General features: G+C 33.9%; 1 protein-coding gene across 1 annotated transcript in view; it reads left to right on the top strand.

Annotated features, from left to right (window-relative positions):
• uex (metal transporter uex) overlaps positions 1-19533 on the top strand; it is a 96421-nt gene that overhangs the window by 62013 nt on the left and 14875 nt on the right. The window contains exon 4 of the mRNA XM_085954081.1: positions 1463-1752. Within this exon, the coding sequence (XP_085810207.1) occupies positions 1463-1752 (290 nt within the window). The remainder of the gene's footprint in view (positions 1-1462; positions 1753-19533) is intronic.

Here is a 19533-nt window from a genome sequence, read left to right as displayed (position 1 = left end):
TTAATATTTAATTATAATACTCTTATGTTTCCGTTATAAGTCATTATACGTGATTCCACAGGCACCACAAGATTTTTTTTTTAACATGGTAACACTAGCATCAAGTGTCATTCTTCATCTGGTATTTTGTATTTCTGCGGGCTGGCGTATAAAAATAAAATAATATTCTGCAAGTACATGCCAAACGAATTAACACCATCAATATCCATATTGAGATACATTGTTAAATGAATTTGAGTGTATGGACTGTGTTATAGACATGCGAATTTATTTTGACAGCAGCTGTCAGTGGTAAATGGTAATACAGAAGGGGGCGTGTTCATAACAAAAGTAGTCTATGGTTAAGGATTCCTTAACTCTATACTCAGGATCGTCTATAGTTAAGTCATGCTTTTCGGCGACTTATCCTTAGGAACGAAATCTTAGATTGTGCATTCCGCTCTGAGAATACAATTTACAGATGGTGTTGGTTAGTTTTAAAAATCAATGAAACCTTGGCTAACCAAACGATGATGGTTTTAGTGTATTTAGGGCGATCTGACAAAATTTTGCACACTTTTTCATTTGTTTCCGAATTAGAAATACATATTACGCATTCTGCTGGTTTTTTTTTTTAAATTCATTAAGCTCTGCCTAAACCAAACTATAATTGTGTATGATTTAATTGCATAATTTTAGATATTTTATAGATAGACGAGTATTTTTTGACTATTTTCTATTATGGTTTGGCTTTCGCTGGGTTTAATTGAATTTTAAAAACTAAACAACATCTTTAAATTGTAGTCTCAGTTCAATGAAAACAAATACGTATGGCTGACCAAGTTTAGTGTGCTGTTTTTGGTGGATCTTAACAGCCTACCTCCACCCTTCGCCACTGCCTTGATTACTAGCCAGTGTCAGGAATCTCTCCAAATTTAAGTCGTTATTTTTTTTAATGCTATACTTCAGCTGAGGCATGGTCTAAAAAGATCGTGACTACGCAAACGACGCGTGCGGAACAAAACATAACTTGTCATAAAAATTCAACATGCGCCCATTTAATTTATGTTTATTGTTATATTAGTAATAATAATAATATATTAACTGATATGTTTTGTTTTTCGAGTAAATACGTAACGTGTTTTAGTCATCTTTACACGATTTAAGAATTAATTCCTCCGACGCCACCACAAAACAAATTGACGTGCTCACATCTCGACTATCTCTCTCCGATTGGCAGCGAGTGCGAAATATCGTTCCACCTATTGTTGAAAATTATTTGTCGTTTCACTGATGTATGCTCTTAATAGTTTAATATTTTTTTTTATTCAACGAATCATTCACAAGATTTGAGATTGTAATATTCCACGGTCGCGTTCGTTGATTGGTGTGATTTTGTCTATGTATGTACTACATGGTGCGTGAGCTGGTTTTAGTCCTAGTGTGATGACAACCACAATATTATTTTTTATTTTTTCACCAGGAAACGTGGCCGTCAACTCGACCTTCACAATTCTCCTCGACGACCTCACCTCGGGCCTCTTCGCCATAATCTTTTCAACTCTGTCCATCGTGCTGCTCGGCGAGATCACCCCCCAAGCCATATGCTCGCGCCACGGCCTGGCTGTGGGCGCACGCACCATACACGTCACCAAGGCTGTCATGGCTATCACCTTCCCTCTCTCGTATCCTGTTAGCAAGCTGCTGGACTTCCTGCTGGGCGAGGAGATCGGAAATGTTTACAACAGAGAGAGATTGAAGGAACTGGTGAAGGTGAGTCCAACGATCAATTAATTATAATATATATCTTACATTCGCCCCAATAGAATACTTAAATGCACAAGCTAAAACATCTCACAAATTGGTGGTTATGTCAGGGATTTTTACCAGAAATTGTTTTTATTATGAGACCATTCCTACATGTTGTCAAGTGACAGCACTGTTGTGTCACCTACATTAGTATCGTTTAATTTAATTTAAATTTTCACCAATTGGGAGATTTTAATAGAAACTGCATCCTTAATCATATCCTTTAGTCATTAGTAGGGATTGCAATACCAGTATTTCAAAACTGGCATCCCAGTATACCGATACCGGTTATACCGATATATTCGGCATTGAAAGTGGAAACAATAAGTATGTATTAATAATTAACATAAAAGGCTTAACAGGAACCGTGTCAAACGTCATTGATTATATAAAAATATACCAATCAATAACTACAATGACGTTAATATCCATTTACTATGCCCAAAAAAAATCTAGAACTATAATATGATAACGGAAGAATTTTACTAAAAGGTATTTTCGCGATTTGTTTCGTGCTGGGTATCTATCGTGCAATGGTCGATTGTTTGTTTGTTAAGTATGATTTGATAGTTTGTTGACACTTGTTAGCTAACCTCAAAATGGACATTCAGTTGAATTCACAATTATAAAACCTAACCTAACCTATTAATAATAATATTAATATTATATTATGTCCAATTATAACTAATAAAACCATCCGTATTAAAATTACTTTTTCTACTGTCATGTTGACAGTTTAAGAATTCCATACCCTGGCGAATTCACGCACTCGGCCGATAATTTACCTAATTCATGAATAAGGCAACGGGCTTGACTATTACATGAATTACGCAAATACCCATTTCATGTAATAGTCAATTACGCACATTCGGCGTAACATATACAATTGAATTACCACTAAGTTAATGCTGAAACTCTCGAAACGAGAAATAACTATAAATGTCACCTTGACAGCTAGGTATAGCAAAATTGTAGACAGTTACATAGTCTAGCTAGGTGACAATATGCCCAATTTGCGAACGAATGAATCTACAACACCACTACATTAAAACGTGACTCACATTAGGGGAGCCATAGTTATTTTATGCTGCATAATTTTATTATCAAAAAATTTTGAATTTATTGCGTCACTTTGACCGGCTCATTTTCGCCACACTTCGTTGCGGCGAGGTGAGATGCTCAAACATTGTGTCGCGGCTTTAGTTATATATTTAGTCAGTCCAATGATTCGTAAGGATACGTCTAAGCAGCCACCGGTTAACTCCATTTGGGCAAATTGTTCAGGAAGGAGAAAAACATAGTAATTTAACTAGCGAGCGGAATTCAACAATTCCAAAAATACACTTGGATTTTTTTTGAAGTCATACTTTTTAGGCGCGTTTGGAAAATTTGATCAGAGTGTATTTTTGACGTGTGACATGTAACACATAATTAATTTTTTCACACAAAAATAAATGCACTCGATTGGATTCGAACCACCGATTGTTCGGTTATCAGCCGAACGCCATTACGCCATTACGCCACAGTATGATACTCCAATCGTGACGATTATACAGTATAATATTATAGTTTAGAATTGTTCCGTTGCCTAGGCAGCGAATTTATTATTTTCGGCCATTTCCAATTCCTTACGTGAACAAACGATTAAACGTCAGTTTGACATTTGGTATTTTAAAAATAAAAACAACGAGAAACCATTATATAATTTAGTAAGTTAAAGTGTATAGAAATAAACCAACGGCGTTCTCCAATAAGTGGTCCCTTTTTCTTGAGTGTGTAATTTAACAAGATAATTAAGAGCTAGTCGAAGAATCTAGGTTATCACAAGTTTTGTTTTTGTTTTGTTACGCCAAAGAAGTATAACTTCTAACGCGCGTACATAATACACACACCGATTTTTTTTACAAATAAGCAGCACTATGAATTAATACACTATTTGGACATAGTTATGCAGAAAATAGCCAGTCCACAAAAAATAAAAAAATTAAATATGCTATTATAGATCAGATGCCAGAACGGTTTCTCTACGTTCTGCTGAAAATATCCAAGCCGCAAAAAAATATTCTTGAAATAAAATACTATTTACAATTTTACATACATTGTTAATATCATGTTGCTAAAGTGCCATTATCTCAGCTCGACATTATTGTGGGCTGGCTACATTCTGCATAACTACGTTCATTTTATCTTCCCTTCTATATTAAATAAAGTTTATATAAGGAGCGGAGATGTTCCATTTACGATATTGGAAGTTTTGTGTGAAGAACGATAACGCATTTATTCATGGGTTTAGGTTTAGTTAGAGGTTTGAAATTTTGTGTGAGCATAGAAAACATGCTTTATTTATATAACAAAATGCCATAAAAATCTCATTTTTGCTCAAAAATGCAGTTGGCTGGTTTGCAGATTAACCAGTCGATATCCGTTACTGAACGTCGTCGATTATTTTGCCAAACTTTTTCTAGTGTTTACTTCTTCGGCCCCTTTCCTTCGAATTATCAACTTAACGTTCACAACGCCGTCATCTCTATCTAACACAGAGCATGTGACTATACCACCCACCCACATATCAAAAACTTTGCGTATTTGTGATAGTCCATGCCTTCATTCCGTTTAGGTTGAGGATGATTCCGAAAAGACATCGTCGCGTTCCCGTTCTGATTCACGTGTTGGATATATACAAGTGTGAATACTCTCCCCCTTGTTCGTTTTAACGATCTTACCTTTGAGAATTTATCTGCTTAGAATCGTAGTCACTAGTCAGGAACCCGCGCGCCGCTTTTGCGAAACCGCTGCCTTGTGCGTTATAAAGCAAATCCGGTACAATCCGCTTCAAGGCGGAGAGACTTTTCGGCAATTGGGGCAAACGAATCGATAATATGGGTGCGTGGTGGCTTATATTATGCTGCTAACTAGAGACAACTCACTCATATACTTACCTACATTTTTAATGCAAGAAAACAACAGCTGGAGGCCAGTCCTCCGACAGGCAAAGTCGTCAATAATCCACTCAAAATTACCAACAAGCAGAAAATATTGTATTGTTTTAAGAGCAGTGGAGAAGACTTTATAATTGTGACACTATTATAATATACGAGAATAATCTTAGTTTTAAAATATCAACATTTATTTATTACCTATACCACCACGTATATGTATATATTATGAGTTTGCGGAATTAAAAACAAAATTAATTTGTTATAAAGTATATATTATATATTTGAATCCACTAATAATTAAACAATAGATATAATGTTCAGGGATCAAAATATACCGGAGCGCCGTTCCGGTTCATAAAATCCCCAAAATTATCACTCCGTCTCGTGGAAAAAAAATCATTCGACCGTCTGAGCTAAATAGACCATATAACATAAAAATCTAACACACTTATTTCTTTAAAATACACGTAAAATTAGATAAATATGTTAATATTTTAAATAAAATTATCGAGTGTTCGTAAAATTTTCCATTTCAAGCGCTGATAGTGTTAGAATACAATATTTAGTTAGGAGTGATTGTTGAGAGGTCCGAGAAATAATTAGGTTGGTTTAGTTTTTTTTTTTTAGAAATGTTAATAACGATGTCCTTGCTTTTTCGTTTAAGGTGGTTGTTTTAGTAGCTTTGAACAATCACAAACACCCATTTTTTGAGAAAAACACATTAATGTTGTGTCCTCACCGGGATCGAACCCAGAACTCTCGGGTGGAAGGCCAGCGCCTTACGCACCACGAAATTGTTGAGTTAGTAATAGTAACTAATAAATATTAGTATGAATATAGTTTATTTGCACCGTACTTTGGTGAACTAAGTAAAACCATTCAGTACAGAGATACTATTTAAAGTAAACTGAACAAAACTAAAGATATTTAGAGTTAAACCGAATATTATAGAAAATATCTGACAGATTTGGGAGCCCTTTGCAAAAATTTTGCCTATTAGATAAACCACCATTAAGTGTTTAAACATACAATTCTTTTAGTTTTAAATAATGTGTTCGTTTACAGATCCAACATGTATTCTTCGCCACTGGTAACCGCTTAGCCACCAGGCTTCACTTTCGTGTAATTGTGGGTTTGTAAAGTTTGAGACGGAACTAACTTTTTGTATGAGGTACATTTGGCATCAGTTAAAAAACAATTTTATTATGGTTTAATTTATACCTACTACTAATAGAATAGTTAATATGAATCGTGTTGGTAACTCTTTGTTAATAAAGTCAAAAATTGCGGTCAGTTATTTATTAACTTACTATTATTTGCGGTGTTACAATATTGTTCATTTAAATCAGCGATCCTCAACCTTTTTTGCTTGGCGGATCCGGGGAACCCTTGGGACATTTTCTAAACACTTGAGGAACACTTATCCGGTCAACAAATAGGTCCCGATAGGAAAATTATAAAATATACAAAATATTGTATCTTATATATAGAATGTAATATATATGAAAACGCTGTCTTTTATAAGATATTTATGCAAACAATGTATCTATTAGTGTCGCAGGCGAAAATGTTAATTTTAACATAATATTATCCTTTGTCCTTAGCAATTTGGCAGGTCAATAAAATACCCTTAATGATACAATAATAACATAGTAATAAATCATTTCTGTGATGTAACTACGTGCACATTTTAAACAATTACATAGAAATAAAATGAACAGTGCGTAGTAGGCGGTGACCTTAATTACTGACAACTTGAGTCCTTGATTTTTACTTCAAACTTTAAAATACTTTATTGTTTAAATTTAAAAGTTGGTCACGTTTTTTACGCTCATTGCCAATAGGTATGATTTAAACTTTAAGTTTTTGCGAATTATTGCGGAGCCTGGTTGGGAACCACCGATTTATATAATGGCATTTCATTGTTCTCATTTTTGTCTAATGAATGAATTTTTATTTCACAGTGCGGCCATAGTATAATATGCATCTCGAAAAAAGAATAGAAGTGCGATGTTGTCCAAATACTTCTTCAATGCCAAGTGACAGAGGCTTAACTAATTTAATTATTAGGCTTAGTGATCTTTTAGTATTTAGGTCTTCTTCAATATATTTACGTCAAACGTGAAAACAACTCGTCAAATTCAACTAAGAAACATTGTGGAATGGCCATCAAGTTTTGTAACAAAAAACGCTCATATGGATCACTCCTTTACCCACTTTGTTACAACCCCTGGATTTACGAAAGTACCGACATTTTCTAATTACGAAGGCCGGTTTCTATGAGAAGTATTTTTTGATTGACAGTTTTTAATTTCTGTACGCGTCGGTCGATTGACTATGCCGAGTTCGTTCTAAGGTGGTTTAATCGAAATACGTATTTTTTTTACTGAGGCAATTTTATTTTGATATCGTTTTTTTTCACTACCTATTCGTTTATTTAGTGATTATTTTCTTCGTATGATATAGGTACCTACCCCCAGTATGAAGAAAAGATTTATTCGAGTTGATTTGTTTCCAAATCAATGTAATAGACCAGGGATGGCGAACCTTTTTACGTACGCGTGCCTAAATTTCCCAAATAACATTTTTCAACTGTCCGACGTCCCAAACAGTTCTTTTATGGCGAATTTTTTTTTAAGTTTTCTAAAAAAATAGTTAAGAATTCTATTAAAAAGGTTTAAAAATTACAATTGAGTCATGTATTGATATTCTATCTTTCACAGTATTTCTAGCGGAAGGCATATCTTTTATTCTTTGAATATTTTTTTCCTTGTTTTCAAATTACTCAACGAGATCGTGGAAGCATTTAAACCACCCTTCTTTCATATTATATTCTCATCACTGAGCGGTTTTCCATTTTTAAAGATTATGTTTGAGGTAAAATAACAAGCAGTTATTATAATTGAATGACTGCCGATGATTAATTTCATAAGGTCATATATTCATATAGCAATCATATATTTACATTAAACGTAGTGATTATTCTTTAAAATGATTTGCCTGCAGTTTTTTATAGAAAGCGATTAGTCATTATTTATGCATGAATTTCGTCGTTTCCGTTTGCGCATCGGTTGGTACCTAAACATAATATGAAAAACCGAAGAAAATACGCATGGCTATGTCGTCATTATTTTTTAATATTATACATAAGTAAGTACCTACTTAAGTATTATTTATTTGTAAAACGTTTTTTATAAAAAAATCATTTTTTATACTTATATAAAATAGTGTTATTTCTTTTCTCTTCAAAATGAAACATTAACATAAACGCGCTCCTCTGTCACTCCGTCGTTGCCAGGTAACACAGAATTAATGGGAACTGAAATACCAGGTACTAGGTATACTAAATATCCAGGTGTGGAGTAACAGACAACCGATCTCGAGTGTGGAAGAAATATGGGATAAGCTTAAACACTTGTCAAGAATACGTCATTCTAAGTTTGTCATTCGTTCTGACATCTCTCGGTTTATGCACTGACGTTCATTCAATATTAGTGTATTTGAAGGTTGCAACACACACTATTGCACGTCTATAATGTGTGTTTCATTTTCGTAGGACACTCACATTCAAAACCCTGCTTCAAATGTGGTATATTAGGGTGAATTCTTTTTATTAATTGAGTTAGCATTTACTTGGTTGAATTCCATTTTACAAGAAATGAAAATATAATTAATATTAAATTCTGTAGAATAATGTAATATTAAAAACCTGTAGAATTTAATATTAATTATATTTTCATTTCTTGTGAATTCTTTTTATTAATCTGTTCTGTGGTCGTTGCTATCTGACCATTTTACTTACTCGTGAAGAATTGTTCTGCCCCCATAAGGAAAAAGGCAGCTTTTCGACAAAAATCACAAATTGAGTTAGTGTACAGCTGATAATGCTGTACGTGAAATTTTGAACCATTGACATAAGTCAAAAGCAGTATCTATAAAATTTATTTCAGTAAGTATAAAAATCGACATTTTTTTCACAAAAACGGTAGTTATTCTAAACAAGAAGACAGTATAACCAGATTCATAAGTAAAATCACAGCATCGATACGGTGGTTTTTGCTTATACCATAAAATATAAATCAAAAGATTCATCCACATTATTATCGATACGGTGGTTTTTGCTTATACCATAAAATATAAATCAAAAGATTCATCCACATTATTGAAAAAAATCTTAAGAAAAGTTGTAAAACGCGAATGTTTAATTATCTCAAAATGTGACTGGCAAATAGCTGCCTTTTTGCTTATGATGGCAATGTTGCAAGCGCGTTATTCGACAACGGTTGGGTGTGTCTTAATCACTCTCCGTCGGAATCACAATTTGTAGTTATTTGTTATTTTAATTTGGTATGGTGTCTAACTACTCAGTTTAATTTTATATGGATACATATTTGATTAATAAACACAGAAATATTTTAATGCTTGTTTATCGTTTCACGTATATTTTAATGTTACATGATTAGTATGCACTTATATATTTACATAATATAAATTTAGAAATAGTACCTATACGGGGAACGATTATTCTATTGAGAAATTATTGTGAACTGCTAGATTGAAAGGTTTCATATTGACTAATCATTATAAATCTAATATGATAAGTTCGAGTGACGAGTACGTACGTATCGTCTGAGATAGTTAGTTCTATTTTATGTTGATAAATGTAAATTTTACCTACTGCGTTATTTTGGCGAACTTTTATCTATTACGAAATCGCTACCAATTATGTAGTCTAAACTGTGGAAATTTCATCAATACCAGCACCAGCTAACAGAATAAACAGAAACTAACAAACAGACATTCGATTTTATTAATTAGTACCTATTGAAGTATTGATTGAAATCGCATGCATTTAATGTGAGATATTTCTTTTCGGTTGGAAATGTTGCGTTTTTCGCTTGGCCCAGTTAACTTCTCTTGTCCAGATGGTCACGGAATAAGACTGTATATTTAGGTTTCAGATTATTGATTATTGTAAAGGGTTTCCTAACATCAGATTGCAATAAATTAAACAAAGACACGCAACTCAACCCGTGCTGAATTTCTACACAACTGTATATTGTATACCTACTATTCTGTTCCAATATGGATACCCACTTATTTATTGCACCCTGTTACGTTCTAGTATCGGAACATAATAATATTATAAGATGATTGTACGTACCTACTGAAGGTTTCACATGGATACTTACTTAATTAAAAAAAAAATACATGTAGGCTTTCTTTCCCAAGTCCAAATTAATTGGACTCATTAAAATTATTTTGAATCTTTTAGAAGGGTTGGTCGGTAATGTGCTTAAAAGTTCAAACCATGTGTGACTGTCCATCTACCTACTGTTCTAAATATCTGTAGCGCCAAAAGATTTTGTCTATAACAAGGCGGGAGGTTTATGATATTTGTAGTATTGAACCACCCGATTGCATTTCGGGAACGATTTTAGTGTTTGCTGTTTTGGTAACAAGATTGTTATGATTCTTAGATACGAATGGCATATATACATGTTTGACATGTTTGTTGTTGTTCATCTAAATATCTGCAGCGCTCGAAATAGAAAAGTTTATGAACTGGAGCGCTCGGTAATTTAAAAAAAATGTTAATATGTGCGGTTTTTTTTTCTTATATACCTACTGTCATTTCCCTCCATTTTGGAAAGTGAAAACATGCTATCACTTTTGCTTCGTTGTATGGATTTTCGTCTGGATTTAGGACTTGGAGGTGAACAAATAACACACCGAAATTGTTTTGGAAACGGCAAGGTATATTTACGTTAATATATGCTAAATGGTTACATTTTTATACAAATTCTTAACACTGCTTACTGCGTTGCTGTCAAAAACGCTTATCCCGCTAAAACAAACGGTCACTTGCGAGCCGTACAAAATGCGGCGTTGCCATTCGTATTTTTTTAACGGCATTCAGACAATGTTGCCGGTCAGATATTTAACATTATTTAATTATTTTCGCAATCAGCCATTACTATTTGTTGGATTTGATACCGACTCGGGCCTCTTCAGATACACAGAGACATCCCCAAATGGGGACCATTCGGGGGTGTAACACTACGTACACCCTAGAATCTAGATTCTAGATGGACAAAATATACAATAAGAGTCTTTAGTCTGATACGCACTAATACTGAAGATTTGAGTAAGCAATGCAAATTTCACAAAAGCTGTCAAAAATGGCACATATTTTTCCTTCCTTTATCTGCCATATAAGTAGTGCATGGTTTTTTATACCCCTGCAGGATGTCACTGTGTTGTAATTATAAATAATGTATTTTTTCCGACCATGTCCGATCCTAATAAGATCTTATTATGGGCCTCCACAGAAAACAGATTTTGTAAATTTTACGAGAAATGGATGTAAGCCACTTGCTCAACCTATTAGGTCCATACTCTGACTCATACACAAATTGAAAATCAATATGCGTACTTGCTAGACCCAGGATTCGAACCTAAGACCCACGACGCTATAGGCCGACGCTTAAGCCGCGCGGTCGTCGTAAGTGCTCTATTATTTACGATTGTTTAATTATATGAATTAATAACATACAATATCTACAGAAATTAAAGATCTCGGAAGGCGAAACCTGAAATACCAAACCCAAATCCTTTGGAATCGTACAAAACACTCACAATTTATGCTATTAAAATCGCCTAAAACCCTTGTAGCAAACCAACACCAAATCTTATTATTGTTTGTTTAAATAAGTGTGTACGGACATGTCAAACTTTATTTTAAAAATGTAAAATAATGTACTTAATTATTTTCATAACAATTCCCGAACCGGAGCGCTATTTTTCCACGAGACGGAGCAGTGGACTCGAGGATTTCATGAACCGGAGCTGCGCTCCAGTGCATTCCAATCCATTTCGAGCACTGTAATTTATGGAATAAATGCATTATGTTCTGCTAAAGCCATGAATACTTACGATTCATTTCCCAATCATTTCAGGATAATCTGTACCTATTGCATTTTAATTCATAGTATTCAAAGTTAAAACTACTTACATGGATTCGGCAAATTAAGATGTGTGAATCTAAAAAAAATGTGTTATTTGGTTAAAATGCTTGAGGTGTTTAGGTTACAGATGATGACAAAAACGGTAATGTTTTCTATAAATAAACCCGTAATGCGAAATAAATTACAGCCAATTTAAACAATCGTTTTTTTAACTACACTTTTGTATTTTTATTCTCTGTCTTATCAACATCTTTGATGGCAATCTGTTTCTATGGAAAATCTGCCGAATGTATTATGAAAATAGTACATACCTAATGGTAATATTATTTTTCATACTAACCTGAAATAATTACAAGATAAAAAGAACTTTTTATATACAACGTTTTTAAATTTTCTGTTGAATCATATAAACTTGACTTGACTAGTTTAAACTATCAAGAAAAATTGTACTTAATTGAAATACTGAATAATGAAATGTTATTTCATTGCATATTGATTTCCATAGTAACGCACGTATATATTAATAATTTAGTTGCTAGGACCCCCTAGCAACCAATAATTGTATCGAAATAACTTTTCATTCAAAACAGAATTAACTGAAAATGAATTAAATTCTACTTAAAGATGGCTAAAAGTATTAAAAAAATGCATTGGCATCGTGTTCTGATATATTCTAAAAGTTTCAAATGTCTAGCTAGTCGGGAAGTTAGTTAAAAGTCGATCGCGAGATTTGTACCGGACAAATAAAAATACGAGCTAAGAAAAACGTTGTAAAATTACGCTATTTCATGTAGTATCAATTTTAAACGTTGAAGAAAACCGTACCCACATTATAGACGGAGCATAAATATGTGGAAGCTTTAAAAATACTGCTAAAAGTTAAGACCAATGGTTACATCAGTCGCAAATAATTTAGATTTTAGATTTCGCAATGTTAATCAAAATGTAGCCTACGAAAGTTGTCCATTATTGTACTTAGGTATATATTATGTTGGTAACCATGTACGACTAGAGCTTGAGATTGGTTTTATGGTTTTTCGAGATTCCTCTAGATTCTCGAGAAATTGACATCATTATAAAATGACCTATTGCCTTTGCCTTTTTTTTTCATTGTCTTTTTCTGTCTTTTTTTTCCATAAGTACAGAAATTCCACTCAGAATCAAGGTCGAGCGAGAAACCATTCTTGACTAGCGATTTTTCTTCGAGAATCTAATTGACGATTTCTCGAAGAAATGAGAATTCTCTAAATTTCGAAAAAATAATTTCTTGAGATTCGAATCGGACTTTTCTGAATATTTTCTTCTTTTTTTCATTATGTAGTATATTTACATGACAAATCATGGAAATAGTGTATTACGTATGATATTACCGAAACGTTGAAATAGCCGCCATGCTAATAGGCACCAAGACATCGAATGTTGCAATACTAAAAGCTCCTTACATGTTTTAGTATTACTATAACTATGGCCCAGCCTCTAGTATATGTTACTTTGAACAGCACGATTATACCGTCTTATACCTGCTTTAAATTGAAAATAACCGTGAATAATTGAAATAGATTTCTGTATTTATTCGTCCTTATTATAAACTATTAATAGGAGATTTGTTTCAATGGAGCCGATTCGTTAACCTACATTTAAAAAAAGATATTGTGTTTACATGCCTGCGCCGAACGTGTTTTGAAATTTGACATTTTGAAACAGGAATAAAAGAACAACAGAGGATGCTGCCAAAAGCGCCCGGTGAAAACGTCACAAGATTTACAAACATTTTTTTTAATAATTCATTAGGTATGTGATTTTGCAATTTTCTTATTTTATTTTTCTATTGAAGATAATTAATTATGAAGCCGGCTCTTCTGATTCCACCGGAAAGTCTGATTGGAATCGAAAGCCGTGTTGTGTTTTGAAACCGCGGTAGAAAAAGGAATATCTCGAGATGCTGGTCTATTTGTGAGATATCACTTTTTTATGTATGACAGATGCGATTGAAGTTGATTCCAACCGGCGGCGGCCGTGCCAATAATATGACTAGATACAGCGGCGATTTTCTTTGACGTAGATGGCGCAATCGATTTGTTAGAATATTTAAAGGGGGCCTCGAAACAGCTCAAATTAGTAATATAGGTACGTAATAATTATTAAATTATACAACAAATTTCAAAAGATGCGTTTTTCTCAATACACAATTGTGTAGATAACTATAAAATATTACACAACGCATAAACAAAATTCCTGCAACTATTATCTAAAGGGGCATTTATGACGTAACCACTTTACATAATATACGTATTTGTGTACAAAAAATAAACCACAAATTTAACATTATTATAATATGTCATCACTGCCATCTGCAATAATAATTATTTTTGAGTAGAAAATGTGATTCTAGGAAAGAGAGGTGTTGATATTTTGGTAGGTATGTTTGTAGTTGGAATTCATGATTTTCATTTTTTTATCGTGTGGGGGACCCTAAAATCAGCAAGTGACTTGGGCCACCACGTTCTTAAACTTGTCACTGATTAGATATCTGTATCTGTTTTATTTACCTACCGTGTGAAAACTCATGAATTATAATAAGTAATGGTGATTTGATTACTATTACTAGACATGCCCTCATTTTATGACCACCTCGATACAATGATGTTTATCGTAATAGATTTTTGGGTTTCCACCATGTGTACTTCTTCCGTCTTTCTTCGACGTTTCGGACTCGTTGCAGAGGCCATTATCAAGAGATGATCTGCAACGAGCCCGAAACGTCGAGGAAAGACAGAAGAAGTACACACGGTGGAAACCCAAAAATCTATTACGATAAAAAAAACAACCGTGAAAGGCTCAAACCACAGAACAGATAATGATACATGAACAGATAATTCTGAGTTCCCTGACTCAAACATTACAATGATATTTGTTAAATAAAAAGTGTAAGTACCTAATTATCATATTATTACCATTCAAATTATTTAATTAGATTATTATGAAAAACATAGTAGATACTATATAACTAGCTGTATTTGGTTTACAGAATTTGTATTACAAAATAAATGTCATAAATATGTCCATACGTTGGGTTATTTGTTATTTTTGTAAGCTGTGATACTGATGCTGTGGTGTTATCAATTTTTTGGCATATTCAAATTAAATCATGGTTTACCGCCAAAAAATGATAATAAACAACATTATTTTTGAAAAGTACTGAAAAGTTTCAATAATTCCCTCGCGAAGTGAGTCGGAGAGTTTATTGGTTGAAGACTCGCGGGAATTATGAGAATAAAATGGTCGCCAGAACGTAGTTATCGAGGTTAGTGTCCCCTGAGGGTCCAGTTTTCCCAGTTTTTCACCTTCTTTGTCTAACCAGTGATATTACTTTTGTTTCGCTGTGTTTATTTCTTTAAAAAAAGTTATATCTAGTAATTCATTACGGGCGGTTTTCGAAGCTACCTCGCCTAATACAAAAACGTAGCTCTGCGTCAAAACTTTCTGATCCAGTAGGATTCGATCACATGCTTCACTTTTCGGATAAGTGCTCTTAATCAATCACGTTACCGATCCAAGTGCCTTTGCGAATATTTTTTTAGGTATCTGAGTTGTTTCAAACTATCAAGAAAAGTCAAATTGAGGAAAGGGTGCAAATATTATATCTTAAAATAGTAGATTTCGTGGTGATGAAAAATTTGTACCTGTGGCGCCGATATCCTGACAATATTGTTTTTAATAGTGTAAAATATATAAATAATAAAATGTCGCCTAGCACTTGGACTATATATAAATACCATCGTAAATAGTGTTCAAATTTAAAACTAAGATCACAGTATAAAAAGTTGTATGTCAAAAACATTGTATGTCAAAGTTAGCATGTGGTGCCCTCACTTAGCGCACAACTATACCGGTGGATCTATAGTAGAGGCAATTCATTCTACAGTGGCACCATAGGCGATATTATTGATTCTGCATTTGCATTATTGACTGCAATGTATGTTTCAATTCTAGCAAACAATACGAGCACTGCAAGTAACTGCAAGCCGCTTTTACCGTAGTACCCAGGTGCCACTGTAGAATGATTTACCTATACGTTGATAATGCAAGGGGTGCTGTGTGCCCAGGGACGTCTCTGGAAGCAATTCTTTGATATGGACACCTGTTGATCCAGCGAAAAATAATAATTAATGTGGTGATCGACGTGTTAGCGCCCAATAAAAACAAACACGTCGCTTTTGATTATCGAATTGTGAAAACAAGAAAAAATGTCTGTCATCGCTGAAGCCGCATCTCGCGGTTTTTTTGGCGCCCGGCCAGCCAGACATTTTTTTAATGCTTGTATACGGGTTTTTTTCTTCTCTCGATAATAATAATATTCTCGGCAATAATAATCTGGAATCAGTAATATGGTATGTCGGTATGCATAATAGTCTCGCACAGGATGCAGGGGCAGGAATGAAGTATGCAATGAATGCATGCAGTGGCGAAGGGTGGAGGTAGGCTGTTGAGATCAAACATAAATAGTGCACGCTAAAGTTTGACAGTCTCATAATTATTGTACATAGTATGTAGATTGTACTGACTAGGTATAATAGTTTGATGATTGCTGCTAGGGGGGTTTTTGATGACATCGATGCAATTGAAAGAATCACATAAACAATAGACACATTTAAGGCAATGGAACAATGTGTCCGGTAAATTGTTCGTAACCAGTAGTACGTATACGATATGGTCATGAACATTGATTCGAATAACAGATGGCAGAATTCCACTGAGACCAGATGACACGTTCTTTGTCCGGTAATTTGTACGCATTTAAAAAAAAAACTATACTGTATGAAATACAATAATATCCTTATTATATATTTATATAGTTTCAATATGAAATTATTAATTACGCTGAATTGACGAAATATTACGGTTCAATGGAATTACGTGACAGTCAAGAAAACTAGACTGAGCTTGATGATGACTTCATATAGAAGTGCATTGAAACATACACGTCATGATGATGCAGGGAATTAATCACACATGATTATTTTATCTCCGAATTCACTTTCTGTAGGTTTAACCGCCATATTACCAAGGTGGTTTCGTAATCAACGATAAAAAAAAATGTGTCGGAATCAATTAAAAAAACCTTTGTCTCTTGACCATATCAGGTCGTTATACGTTTGTGTGGGCTGGCGATCAGACTATTGGGGAAGCCAGTACTCTTCCTGGCCATTGCACTCTTAATGATGATATATGCTAGGGATTTAGTTTCTGCGCGATTTGTCGATCCTGAAACCCCCGGATTGAAAATGGTGGACTTTCAGGATTTCGGAACCGTGCATTTCATCTCCAGGGTGACGTTATGTTATTAACAAAAGTTTGTAGAAAATGTTTAATCTCCGATGAATAAGTATAAACTAAACGAAAATCGTTATTAATTGATCATTACATCGAATTTGTCAATTAGTATCATTATAGATAAGGTTTTGTTCAACCCCTCTTGTATCCATGTTACTGTGAAATAATATGATATTTGAATCGATCATTTATTTTTTGAAAATTGCAGGGTAAGAGTAAATAAGTACATACTTAAAAAATGCTAAACTTAAAACTAATTGTCTCAGTTACGTAACTCAGTAGCGAAGGGTGGGGGTAGGCTATTAAGATCCGCCATAACCTGTGCACATTAAACTTTGTTAGTCAAGCGTATTTGTTTTTATTGAACTAAGACTACAATTTGCAGATGGTGTTGGTTAGTTTTTAAAATAAATTAAACTCTTCCTACACCAAACCATAGTGGTTTTGGTATATTTTGGGCGATATGACAAAATTGTGCACACTTTTTCATTCATACTTATTTGTTTTCGTTGGATTAAGAATACATATTACACGTCATATTGTTGGTTCATTTTTTTAAAATTCATTAATCCCTGCCTAAATCAAACTATAATACATAAAAAATATTATTCTATATCTAATAATCTAAAGTTATGTATGATTTAATTGCATAATTTTAGATATTTTATAGATAGACGAGTATTTTTTGACTATTATCTATTTAATTTAGATTAATTGAATTTTTTAAATTAACCAACACGATCTGTAAAATTATAGTCTTATTCCAATGAAAACAAATACGTTTGACTGAAAAAGTTTAATGTCTATGGTAACATTAATATATAAATGTGCATTACATAATCCAATTATTAATGAATTGTGCCACTAAATCTCTCTAAAAAACTGCAGACAGCAGCCAGACGAACTGGTCGTTTTTTTGCGCGCACTGCATATTTTCTCGGTGACGTGAATTCGCGCGTAATGTAATAATTTCACTTGGTGATCTCTGTTCTGCACATAGATTAAATATCTTCGCCCACCATCTATTTTTTTTACTACGCTTGCTCTACTCAATGAGATAAAACGATGAAAGTATTATTGGTTTTAAAAATATTATTGCATTGAGCACTTAGTCAAAATAATCACTCGTAATTATTGTAAATTAGTTTTTATGGCTTAATGATTTGTTAACATACTTTATGTATCTTTATAACACACTGGATTGTGGAGCCAATGAAAAATAGTAGCTGCTATGAAACATTCAAAGAACCCCCCAGGCTTTAGAAAATCATTAATATGTATTGTGACCTGATCGGGAATCGAACCCGAAACCTCCGGTATGAGAAACCGGTGCCTTACGCATTTACGCGAGGATCACGAATCACGATGTTGTGTCAATTCTTGGCAATCAATAAACATTGAGTTTTGATATAACTATACGTAACTACCTAATAGTTCCTTCCAAACCAATCCGCCCCGCTTGTCACTCGGTTTTAATCGGGCGTATCACGAGGTTCTACGTTTGATGTGAAGCATCAGCAGTTGTTTACGTATGGGAATGTCTCAAGAACAGATGTCCAAGACTGAGGTCGCCACACACTCGAGTGTGCTTTAATTGGGTTTACTGAGACTCAATTTAATAAAAAGTGCTCATGGGAGACAGGAACACGGAGAATTAACAAAAATAAATAAATGATTTTAATTAATGCACATATAACTAAGCTAAAACAATGCGGACTTACCAAAATATGTGAAGAGATCTTCGCCTCCACAATAAGACGCCGCATTTTTTTTTTTAATATTATAGTTGGCCTTTGTGGCACCCGATGAACCCTTATCACAACAGCTGGTTAGGAGCAACTCTTCCCTTTCAAAGCACATCCTCTGACATTCCCAGAGGATTTCCATCGTGTAGTTCTCCGCTATTATAGGCACTGTATGTTTTGTTACAACTGGGGGGTGGCGAAATTAGGATGAGGATAATTACACCAATTATTACAATAATGATGGATGAAACTCGACGGACAGGAGTGGAGTAACTTTTAACTTCTGCGACCTCAGGTGAGCGGCATGTGACGTCGATCTCTAATCATCACCCCTTTACACTTTCTCTTCCACTCGTGCTGTTGAGGTGTCGCGTGCCCTTCTTAATAATTTACAATCCTTACAGCTAGTTTTAACATGATAATATACTGATTAATGAAACACAACAGTTACTTAATTAGTGATAAATGGCAGCCAACTCGTGTTTTTAAGACTGTCTGTAGTCAGTTCCGGATTAAATGGTTGTTAGTTGATAAGAATGTTTAATCAATTGTTTTTAGAAAGTCGATTCATAATGTACCTATTACCTACTAAAGTGGTACAATATTTGTGGGTTTATAATATCATCAAAACACGACGCCAGTGCACGGAGATGCGAATGAATTTTGTTGTTTTCTAAAATTATAATAAGAACGGCTTCTTTGCCAAGTACTCAAATGAATGTATTAATTTATCATAACCAGATGTTGTATTGACAAGGC

The sequence above is a fragment of the Rhyacophila brunnea genome, unplaced genomic scaffold (genome assembly GCF_057557595.1).
Source record: "Rhyacophila brunnea isolate RB1 unplaced genomic scaffold, BYU_Rbru_1.0 scaffold_4, whole genome shotgun sequence".
NCBI lineage: Eukaryota > Metazoa > Arthropoda > Insecta > Trichoptera > Rhyacophilidae > Rhyacophila > Rhyacophila brunnea.
The sequence above is the reverse complement of the archived record's forward strand: the minus strand, read 5'-3'. Positions and strand labels throughout refer to the sequence as shown.